Here is a 12,202-nt window from a genome sequence, read left to right as displayed (position 1 = left end):
GAACAGATTACAACATGCAAGCTTTCAAGACAACTCAGGCCCCTTTAAAATGTTCTGCAGTGTGATGGGAGAATAAAGTATGTAAAAAAAAAAAAAATAAGTGTGACTGTAAAGGGAAAATAAAACTCACATTTCGGTTTCAAATAACTTTATAACTTTATTGGGTATGACACGTTCTCCTACCAATACGGGGCATGTGTACTTCACTAATCACATTTGGTTTTTTTTGGTTTGTAAATATCATGTAGCCACTTCATGGTGTGTTCAAGGATGAGTAAAGCACAGAAAATAACTTATAATGCGTCTTAATTTAAGAACAAGCAATCTAAAAATGCCAATTTGTATGAGAATGTTTTAATTATAGCCAGTTTGTATAGTAGAAATATGAAACAATTCTTAGAATATACAGTATCTAGATAATTCATGTTTAAAAGCTCACACGCCAAGAAACAAGTAGCTCAATTAAGCATGTGAGAAGTGCCATGTCTGACCTCGTCTACCTCTTTGCCGACAGCAGCAGTAATGCAGAAATGGTGCGGTTAGGAGTGTCAGTCAAGTCACGTATCTGACAAGCCGTGGAGTACAAAGGAGGGAGAGGCAAGTGCAACATAATGGCAACTCAACAGACAAGCTTCGGAGCCCCAGAGGTACATCAACTGAGCAGATTCTGTTCTGGCACTGTGAGGAGGGAATGTCAAGAGTCACGGTTGGTCCTGGTCACCTTACAATGCTAAGCAGAGCCTACACGCGTGGTCCAGGCTCACACGGTCCCACATATGATATCTTGAAGGGTGTCCTTCCTCATATTACACTTCAAGGAACTTTTGAAAACTCGCATCAGTAATACTGGCATTCCATGCTCAGTCGTCAATGTAAAAGTGCACTTATTTTAGCATTGGTCGACTGGAATAAGTGCAGGATCTCCTAAAAATGTTACAACAGCAGCCAACGCAATAGAAAAGGAGTGTGCGACTCTTGTAACTCTTTAAAGCAGTTACGGGACAAGAAGCGGTGATAAAGAAGAGCGAGGCCATCAAAAAAGGTTCACTGACATATGCTGAACTTTGGCTACAGCACATCCAAAGCAAATATATGAACCTTTAAATCTTGTAAAGTTCTTCTCAAAGTTCTGTAGGCTTGGCTTCCTGTCCAGAGTTATCTTGTCTAAACAAGAGAAAGGTCAATATGAACTACAATGTGTGTAGTATGGTGCACAGGTATGGAGCCATGCAACAAGTGCAATCATTGGCATGCCCAGCGACATGCTCCATTATTCACCAGCATTACTAGTGTCATTCGGGCCTAGGGCATCACTAGTCCTTTAAGATGGCACCACAGATAAAAGCTGAATGGAAAGTACTTTAAGGTTTACCAAAAAAAGAAAAAAAAAAAACACGTCAAGGTGCCACTAGAGGTGCACAATCTAGTCGCCCTTCTAGCATTCAATCTGAGACTGCAGCTGCTTCCGCAAGGTCAGCGTACGCCGGTGCAGCTGTTGCATCTGTTGCATGCGGTCCCGCTGCCGTGCCAAGTTCTGTGGCATGGGGTACCTCTGGGATCCATACAGGTATCTGTATGGGATACGCACGTGGCAGGCAGCGGCTCTGCATCGGGGTTGAGGCATAGGTGGCAGAAGCATCCAGCGCTTCTTCTCGGCACAATAGCGGTATGCCTCTTTGCGGTATTGCTTGTCCACATCGTCACTGTTCTTCCATCCACCAATGATGAAAACATCATCTTTGAAATAGCAGATGGCTGCTCCTTCAATGCTAGTTACTTCAGGAGGAAGGCTCTCCAGGATTTCATCTGATGTCCTGCTAGTGATCTTGTGCTTGATAGCCTCGTCTCGGACATCATACTTCTTGGGACAGCAGGAGGCAGTGTGGTAAAAGTTGGTAGTGGCCACAGCCATTTGAAATATGCAATAGTTGTCGATGAGTGGAAGCGACTCCACATCCTGCCACTGCCGTAGCTCTGTGTCATACCTGGTGGTGATGTTTTTCAGGCCATCCTCATTGTCAGTGTCCACAGGCGTGCGGGCAGTGATGTACACAAAACGGTCCTCAACACTTATTGCCTTAACATCTCTTAAAATTTTGGGGGCCGACTCCAGGTTGTGCCATTTGTCCTGATCTGGTTCATACACGCTGACATCTTTGAAACCAGGACTGAAATTGCCGTGGCCCCCTATGCTGTACAGAATCTCTCGGACACAGGCGAGTCCAAAGGAATGCTTACGTGTGATAAGGTTGTTCACTTGTTCCCACGTGTTGCGATTCGGATTGTAGCGCTCAACAGTTTTGGCAAAGCCAGGCTCCATTGAACCAGCTACATAAACATGAGACTCAGTGCTGGCAATTGCATGTCCATCTAGATGGTTGTGGATGTGGGGCAGGTTGACCCAGCGGTCTTCATCTAAGAAGTAGCCAACACATTCACTTAGGTAGTCACCTCCTTCTGACACTCCCCCAACCACAATGATCACATCCATGTTCTGGCCAAACCGCGGCTGAAAAGAAGCCATATAGGAGGCCCAGTACTCCAAGTCCGTAGCCTTAATATTCTCAAAGCGGATAGCGTGACCTTCTACTGCCTCTGTGACCAGTCTCAAGCAGGCCTCATTCTCAGCCACCATCTTATCACACTTAAGCACACGGGTTAGGTAGCTTGCTTTGATCTGAGGAAGACGCAACAGCCTGAACAGCTCTTCAAAATATTTTTCACGATCTCCTGGGTTTTTGCGAATCCACTTGCCTATTGCCTCAAAAAGCACCTCCTCAGAGTCCACGGTGATCTCTGCATCTGACAGCCAATCCCGGAACAGATGGAAAGGTAAAGCATAAAACTCATCATCCTGGATGACCTTGTTGAAGTTACGTCGGATCATGTCAGCAGCCTTAAGAGCCAGCTGGTCCAAGGAATACATATGGGCCAGGCTGTGGACAGCCACGCAGTTTGTTAAATTAAGTTTCTTCTTTAGAAACTCTCCACAAAACTCCTTCAGCTGCAACAGCAGGAATCTGAAAAGTAGCAAAAGAACAAGTGAGGCGCAGAACAAAGAAACTGCTGTTTGGAGAACATTAAAAGAAATAACCCAGCTCTGCTATTCCTCCTCCTGACATGCTCAATGTCGTGGTTTATATTTGTCCTCTTTCAGCCAAATTTAACAAAAACATTCCTTCCTACAGTTGTATTGTCCTGACCAGCTGACTTACTCCCTACATTCCTCTGTGGATTAATCTTCTTTCAAGTACTTAACTACTTTGTGTCAAATGAAAAAAAAACAAAAAAACAAAACACAATTATAACTTTAAAAACATTTAGGTTAACTTAATCCACTACTGCCTGTTAGACAACAACAAGGGGGCTTCGCTCGCCTACCCCCGGCGTTTTGAACCCGTGCCCACTGGGCAGCCGTAGTTTCAGACGTGCGTTGTAGGAGCTTGCGTTGTTTTGAACCCGTGCTTGCCCTGCTTCTGTGGTTTGAGACGCGCGTTGTAGGCGTATATCCGTCAGTCGAGCTCGTTCGTTTTGATCCCGTGCCTGCTTTGCCTCCGCAGTGTCAGATGGTGGGTCGCGTTCGGCGTTTTGTATGATCCCAAGCAGCACATTATTCCTAACTTCACTCTGCAGTAGTGTCATACACAATATGGTGGTGACGCCTGCGCCTTCACTACGCAGTAGTGCCACTCACAATATGGCGGCAACGCCTGCGCCTTCCGTATTATGTCGGGTTTCACCATGCTGTGTAGGCGCCTTTGCCTTTCGTACTTTCCCGCACCTTCCGACGTGCGATGTAGGCGCCTGCACCGTCCAGGTCTGCCTGTGTGGTGTGGACGTTTAACTGTCGTTGTTTCTGCCTTTATATTCTGTATCTCGCTGTGCATGTGTTTCGTGCCTAGGTTTTTCTGAAGCTGTTGCATTCCAGTTTTCATCATCTGTCACCTGCTCTCCATGTGTTTGTCCCCGTTCTTTAACCTCTTTATGACGTTTTACTTTGTTTCCTGCTCTGTCTTTTATTTCTGACCTCACTTTATCCTGCTTGCGGCATGTCAGACGGTTCGTAGTCTCTCCCGTTTCACTCTGGGGAGAGGGGCTTTGTGTGGCGCCTGCGCACTATGACTCCTGCGTCCACAGGCAGGTCCCTGAGACAACAATCTACCGAGGATCGGACATCAACTCATCGCAGGCCTCTTTCAGCAGGTACTGTATATATTAGCCTGTACATCTTTTTTTTTATAATTTTATTGTAATCATTCCATACAAATAGATCAATTTTTACAAAAAAATAGGATTGAAAACAAATCAACCCCCACAGGTGGCGCAGTGGTAGTGCTGCTGCTTTGCAGTAAAGAGACTGTGGAAGATTGTGGGTTCGCTTCCCGGTTCCTCCCTGTGTGGATAGCACTTTGAGTACTGAGAAAAGCGCTATATAAATGTAATGAATTATTATTATTATTATTAATGAATTATTAAAGAGAGCATGGCCAACAGAGTAAAACTTAAAACTAGTAAAAATAAATAAATTGAAGAGTTTAATAGGTGGATAAAGATAAATGGAGGACAAAAAGAAATGGGGAGAGCATCTACTTCCTCAGTGCTTTAACAGCTTATTCTAAAATATTACTGATCAGATCCTACCAGGTTTTGAAAACGTTCTGCACGTGTCCTCTAAGTTAGAATTTGATTTTTTCCAATTTCAAATAAAACAAAACATCAGTTACCCACTGACTTAAAAGAGGAGAGTTAGGACTCTTCCAGTTTAGCAAAATAAGTTTGCGTGCCAATAGTGTAGTGAAGGCCATCACAGTTTGTTTGTCCTTCTCCACTTTACACCAAACACACTTGTTAGTGGGTTAGGAGGGATTGGGACACCAAGGCTGTCTGAAAGGCATTTAAAGATTTTTGTCCAGAATGTTAATTTGGTGCAGACCCAGAACATGTGGCCCAGTGAGGCTGGAGCTCAATTGTAGTGTTCGCAGGCTGGATTTTGCCCTGGAAACATTTTGGACAATTTTAAACGAGACAGATGTGCTCGATATATAATTTTGAGTTGAATAGTTGTATGCTTCGCGCGTATGGAGCTCGAATGAATTCTCTGCATTGCTACTTTCCACTCCTTTTCTGATATGTTGAGTGAGAGATCCTTTTCCCACTGTCCTCTTGGATCTTTGAAAGGGAGGGACTGTAAAATATTTTTATATATTACAGAAATGCTGTCCGAGTCCTCGAAACTGAGCAATATTTTTTCCAGCATAGAGGAAGGTGCGAGATGAGGAAAATCGGGCAGGTTCTGTTTAACAAAGTTTCTAATTTGAAGATAGTGAAAGAAATGTCCATCCATCCATCCATTTTCCAACCTGCTGAATCCGAACACAGGGTCACGGGGGTCTGCTGGAGCCAATCCCAGCCAACACAGGGCACAAGGCAGGAACCAATCCTGGGCAGGGTGCCAACCCACCGCAGGACACACACAAACACACACTAGGGCCAATTTAGAATCGCCAATCCACCTAACCAGCATGTCTTTGGACTGTGGGAGGAAACCGGAGCGCCCGGAGGAAACCCACGCAGACACGGGGAGAACATGCAAACTCCACGCAGGGAGGACCTGGGAAGCGAACCCAGGTCCACAGATCTCCCAACTGCGAGGCAGCAGCGCTACCCACTGCGCCACCGTGAAAGAAATGTGTTGGTGGAAACTTAATTTGGAATGTAATTGTTCATAGGATGCAAAGATGTTATCTATATAAAGATCTCCAAGTAATTTAATCCCAAATGTTTTCTAGATATTAAAAACTGGACAGGTTTGCGAAGGTTGAAAAAGGTGGTTATCATGTAGAGGTGAAACAGATAAAAGATTCTCCATCTTAAAATGCTTTCTACATTGGTTCCATATTCTGAGTGAGTGAAGCACAATTGGGTTATTAGTATATCAGCGATAACTTGCATATATTGGGGCATAAAGCAGGGAATATAAAGAAATACTGCAGGATTTTATTTCTATTGTGGACCAAGGCTGTGTATGTTCTTAGAGAACCCTTGGGTTACAAAGTGCTGACATTCCTAAAATTCAGTCCTAGGTTCAAAATGAAAGAGTTTTCTCTAAAAAAAAACATGTCAGTCTATTTGTTTTTCTTGTTTTGCAGAATGAAGGCTATTCAATGTGGCAGACTGTCAAGAAACTGAGGATTTCATTAAAAAAAGTGTCTTTAAATGTCTGGAAAGGAAAGGGTGAACTGATCTAACCAGGATAGAAAAAGAAGGGGAAGGTCCAGCTGGACACCTGCAACTGAAAGACATGAGAGTGTTTAGTTTGAGAAACAAAAACCTTACAGATCCTCAGTTGACTTCTTCTTCAAATACATGTCAAATACCAGTGTCACCCGAAACAGAGAAAAGGACAATTCTGGAATGCTGGCCCTTAAAAAAAAGCCATAAGTAAAACTGGAAAATAAAAAGAAAAGGATAAAATGGACAAAAGAGCACAGACATTGGACAGAAGATGATCGGAAAAGTGTAGTATGCTCAGCATCCCGGAGTCGTCTTTTCTCTGTGGTAGATGGACACTAGCATTGGGTATGTATTTAGTGAAGAAGACTATGGAGGACCTGTCAGGTGTTTGATTGTCAAACTACACACTCAGATGTTCTTCTCGCCTTGTGCACTTGTCCATATGGGCCCTGCCCTTCTTGTCCTATCCTGGTCAGATCAGTTCATCCTCTTTTCTCAAGACAGTAACAGACAGCTTTGTAAGAAATCTTCAGTTTTTTGGCAACCTGTCACACGGAATAAACTTCATTCTTCAAAAAAAAAAATGTTACTTGAGAAAGCCGATTCATTTTGTCCATTTTTACTTTCTCGTATACAAAGTACAGGGAAAGTATTGTAATCGTCCAAAGATTCTATGTCAAGATTTTAATGAATCTCGACATTTTAGACCTGTCCGAGCCCAAAAATATCATTTTTGGAATTATGTCTGTGTGTACGTAAACACAATAACTTGAGGACGCTTTCACTTAGGTCAACCAAATTTTGCATACAAGTATCAGGTACAAAATGTAGATTTCTATCAACTTTTGGGCTATTTACATTAACTGGAAGTGGTACTTTACCTTTTATTCATGCAGCCGCAGAGTCTGATTTATTCAACTTTACTTTTAGAATAATTGTTCAATATATTATTAATTTGATTCATTGTTGGTGGTTCTTTAATGTACATAATATAAAAATATAATCATTCACTTGCAGGGTTACTCCTCAAATATCCATCCCCCATATCTGAGGACAGGTCTAGGGGAGACCAATCCTGACTTTTAAACCCAGAACTGAACTTCAGAAATGCCAGTACCTTGTAACACAAGTGAGCAGGATATCAGGTTTCAGTGTTGCAAGTGCAGTTAGAAAGGTTTCTCTAATAACCAGTTAGCATGTAAATGTGATTAATCTATAATAATAAAAGGCAAAGCCCTCACTGACTGACTGACTGACTCACTCACTCACTGACTGACTCATCACTAATTCTCCAACTTCCCGTGTAGGTGGAAGGCTGAAATTTGGCAGGCTCATTCCTTACAGCTTACTTACAAAAGTTAGGCAGGTTTCATTTCGAAATTCAAAGCGTAATGGTCATAACTGGAACATATTTTTTGTCCATACACTGTAATGGAGGAGGCGGAGTCACGTATCGCGTCATCACGCCTCCTACGTAATCACGTGAACTAAAAACAAGGAAGAGATTTACAGCACGAGTCACACGCGGGGAACGAAGGTAAATGACGTTAATTTTTGACTGTCTTTTAATACTGTGTAAGCATACATATTAACACATGTGCAATTAAACGTGTGCATTTACGGGGTGATTTCTCAGGCTTAAAAGCTCACATTTTATCAAACGCGGGAACAAAGGTAACTGACGTTGTTCACTGTCTTTTAATACTGTGTAACCATACATATTAACACATGTGCAATTAAACGTGTGCATTTACGGGGTGATTTCTCAGGCTTAAAAGCTCGCCTTTTACTAAAATGGTAAATGCAAAACTATTTTCAATCAGTTTATTGAAACGCTCCCGTTAAGGATTGCAATAACATATTCGCGAGATAAAACAACGAAGTAGGGGGAAATAGAGGAAGACCCGCAAACAGCGAAGAGCAAAAAATTAATTAAACAATTGAGAACGGAGCGAGTTAAGCATACAAGCATGTTCATAAGGGAAACAAAGCACGGTGTAAAACGTAAGTTTAAATTAAGTTTATAGAAACGCTCCCGCTGCGGATTGCAATAACATATTCGCGAGATAAAACTTTAATGAGAACACACGAGGTATAAACGAACCACACGCCGTGGCGCAACGTTAGGGGCAACAGTTTCAACCATTCTATGATCTGCTTCTCGCAACTGAAAGACGGCACATGGCGGATGTTAGCCGACTTGCTGACCGCAACGTTAGGGGCTTCAAGTATGGCGCTGACGCCACATCTCAGTGCCAACACTTTGCAGACTCTACTTAAAAGACACGCCCTCCTCACTGGACAGTTAAAAAGACCAATCAAACTAACGATGACATCAAGTATTACCCAATCAAAAGTAGGAAAGGAGGCATCTTCATAAAATGCGTGTGGGATGATTTGCATGAGACGCTGCTTTAAAAAAAAAAAATATAAAAAAAATACGGGATAAATCCCGTCCAGTATTGATTCAAAACGGGACGCGCAATTTCATTCTGAAATGCGGCACGATTCCGTATTTTAAAGGACGGGTGGCAACCCTACAGTGCCAGGTAACCACCCATACAATCACATTGTGATTCAGACTAGGAATGCAATGAATGTAATTACCCCGATCTACATCCAAGGCGAAAGTCTTGCAACATTCAAAGATGATGGTTTGCGATAAGTACACCATACAACATAAAAGAGCTTATGAAGACTTGAACCGAAAAAAGCAAGATCTCAGAGATCGTAAAAAAAAAAAAATAGGAGGTAATGTCGTTTTACTCGCTGTAGATTTTAGTCAAACATTACCAGTTATTCCACGAGGGAGACCAGCAGATCAACTCAACGCGTGTTTAAAATCCATGCTTCTCCCACGCTCGGTTATATGTCGCGTGTTCTCGGGTAGGTGCAACAAAAAAATGTATACATTTAAGCATATAATGGGCAAACAAAAAATGAGGTATACCCGAAGGCACTGCAGTAGTACTTAATGTAACTTTACTTCATAACTGTTAATGTTTTACTGTTTAATAATTTATACGGTTGTTATATGTTGTTCAAATTCTTTTATCAAAATACCACTGACAGCGCAATGCACGATAACATGGAGTGAATACACCATACGCATCCGCCCACGGCTGCCCTGCTGTGCGCAGATAGGAGTCGATTCTACAATAAAATAAAATAAAGATAAAAAGAGTAAAACAATCATCACCCATAAAGCGGATAGTAGACGTGACGTACTATATGTGTACCACATTTCAAGTGTATAGGTGCAACGGTTTGCGAGCTACAGGTCATTTAAAATCCTGGACAGACACACAAATTGCCACGGTAGCAAATTACAGAACAAGATTTTACTGTTTAATAATTTATATTTATATGAAATGTGCTTCTTATATATTACTTCATATTCTCATATGATAATGATGTTAATGTTTATATTGATTTCTGTGTTATTAAAACTGCATGTATGTGTGTATATGTATATATATATATATATATATATACTAGCAAAATACCCGCGCTTCGCAGCGGAGAAGTAGTGTGTTAAAGAGGTTATGAAAAAAAAAGGAAACATTTTAAAAATAACGTAACATGATTGTCAATGAAAGCCCGTTTCAGTCAGTAAGTCTTATGTGTGTGTTTATGTATGTGTGTATATATATGTAGATGTGTATATGTACATATGTATATATATGTATATGTATATAAATGTTTATGTGTGTGTGTATATTATATATATATATATATATATATATATATATAAAAGACAGCAACAGTTATAACAATGACAACACAATTACATTGACAATCATGTTGTTATTTTTAAAATGTTTCCTTTTTTTTTTTCATACCCTCTTTAACACACTACTTCTCCGCTGCGAAGCGCGGGTATTTTGCTAGTTAAAGATAAGCTCAAGAAGTTGACTATCAGGAGACTGTTCTGAAAATGGGGCTTTGCAGTCACTTGAATAATAAATTAAAAATCAGTCACTTCAAGCAGTAACAACACTAGTAGTGCTCTACTCATTCAATTTAAAGGTAACTTGATAAGAAAGGTGTCAATTTCTATTACAATGTCTGGGTGACCTCAACCTTTTGACCTGTACTGGATATTGTCTGAAATTACAACTAAAGGAGTTGGAGTCGATGGTTCTGTGTACCGACCCCACAGCCCTGTGGCATCTCATCCGGGGTTGGGTCCTGCTTTTTAAGATTTGGGCTCCCTGCCTCAATTTTGGGAGAAATGGATGCGAAGGAAGAATTAATGTTTGCTTCGCCATTTTAACGGAACAATTCTTGTAAAGGTGTGAAGGTCTGTCTGTACCTGTCAATATAAAAGGCCATTACACCCCAAGGGGCGCCATTTGCATGCTTCATACCGCACGTTTCTTTAGCGACCCTTTAGTCCGAGTTACGCCCATTCCCAAAGGCTCACCTGTCCGCCAGCTCCAGCACCTCATGCACGTTACAGGTGCTCACCCGGATCTCCCCGGTGTACATGTACTGGATGACTCCCTCCACGGTGTCCGAGTCCAGCCCAAGCTCCGAGCTCCATTCTTTCATTTCCACCCTGCCCGACATCGATTCAGAGAAGGGCCCGCTAAGCAGAGGCGTGAAGTAGTCAGTGGCGGCAGCGAGGACGGAGCGATGGGCCGGGAACTCACAGCAGTGCGCTCCGCCGATGAACGCCAGGGTCACGTCGCAGAAGAGTCCCTTGCGCCTCTGCGCATTCTGTCGCCGCGACAGCTCGGTGCAGTAAGACGATGAACTGAAGTCTTCAGCGTCCTCCGTGTCGCCATCTGCAGACAGGGCACTGCCCCCAGCGGTAGTGCGACTCGCCTCATCAGGAAGCGGCGCAGCCGCCGCCATCTCGGACCGGCCGTGTAGGACAGGAATGGGCGGGCTGAGGAAGGGGGCGGGAATTAAAAGCAGTTGAACGCGCCCACTGAGATGGAGACGGCGCGCGAAACGTGGAGGCAGATGTAACACCGCCACCTACTGGTCAAACCGGCATGACGCCAATAACAATATAAAATCAATCAATTCCTGCTTTCGGTAGTGCAGGTCAAGGCGTTAGTGCAACTCCATGATCTACTGTAGTTAAAGCAAAAATACACCTGAATATTTTCAAAATTATAAAGATCCATTAGAATCATATCAATTACAAAATCACCTCCAGGGCAGTTGACCGCAGGGAGCCACCACAAACCTTGGAGGCAATGGATTCAAGCGAAAAGGAAAAAGCTTTACCATCCAAATGGCAGTTGTGTCCACAGTACCAGGCCTCAGTCCGTCTGTGACATTATGTTTATGAACGGAACCGGTGCCGAGGACTGTGGATGTGCCACCATGTCACACCCCGGTCTCTCCTGTGCTCCAGTCCACACTGAACGTGTGCCCATTTTATCAGTTTAACACCAACATGTTAGGATTGTTGTGCAGATATCAACACCACTACTAAGAAGATCACAGGGCTGGATTTAGACATGCTAAGGCCTCATTTGAGAGTAAGACCGCGTAGAAATGTCACCAAGATGCCTGAGAAATCCATGCCGGAGTGGGGAAAGCGTGCAAATTTAAAAGAAACGTATGAAGTTTTGAAGGGGTCCAAGCTGTGTGCCCTGGATGCCAAGTCCTCAAATAGAAGGTGCCCACAAAAGCCCACAGCAATGCCCAGCTGTCATGCCCACTGCCAGGTGCAGATCCACACTTTTTGGACTCTGACGTGTCACCATAGAAGGTAAAGCCAAAGGGACACCTAAGCACAATCCAGAACGTGCGATAGAGAGGGTCCGGTTAATGGTGTCACGGGTTCGAGTCACCGCTTGTGTGAACAGGTCTATGGAGAGGCGCCAACAGAAGTGGCCTACAAAGCACATGATGAGATGTTTGGAAAGCTGGCAGCCATCTCCACCGATGACTTCTCTGCTGGGCACAAGAGCAAAATACTAAAGGGGGCATCTATAATACAGGGGGG

At 43.0% G+C, this 12,202-nt stretch overlaps 1 protein-coding gene across 1 annotated transcript; it reads right to left on the bottom strand.

Annotated features, from left to right (window-relative positions):
- Window positions 1-1,076: 1,076 nt before the first annotated feature.
- Window positions 1,077-11,129, bottom strand: klhl11 (kelch-like family member 11). Its single transcript, XM_028818933.2, has 2 exons — window positions 10,661-11,129; window positions 1,077-3,020 (listed from the first exon to the last, which is right to left on the bottom strand). The coding sequence occupies exons 1-2, from the start codon at window positions 11,092-11,094 to the stop codon at window positions 1,436-1,438; spliced, it is 2,019 nt and encodes a 672-aa protein (XP_028674766.1). The 5' UTR covers window positions 11,095-11,129; the 3' UTR covers window positions 1,077-1,435.
- Window positions 11,130-12,202: the final 1,073 nt, after the last annotated feature.

This window comes from Erpetoichthys calabaricus, chromosome 14 (genome assembly GCF_900747795.2).
Source record: "Erpetoichthys calabaricus chromosome 14, fErpCal1.3, whole genome shotgun sequence".
Taxonomy (NCBI): domain Eukaryota; kingdom Metazoa; phylum Chordata; class Cladistia; order Polypteriformes; family Polypteridae; genus Erpetoichthys; species Erpetoichthys calabaricus.
The sequence above is the reverse complement of the archived record's forward strand: the minus strand, read 5'-3'. Positions and strand labels throughout refer to the sequence as shown.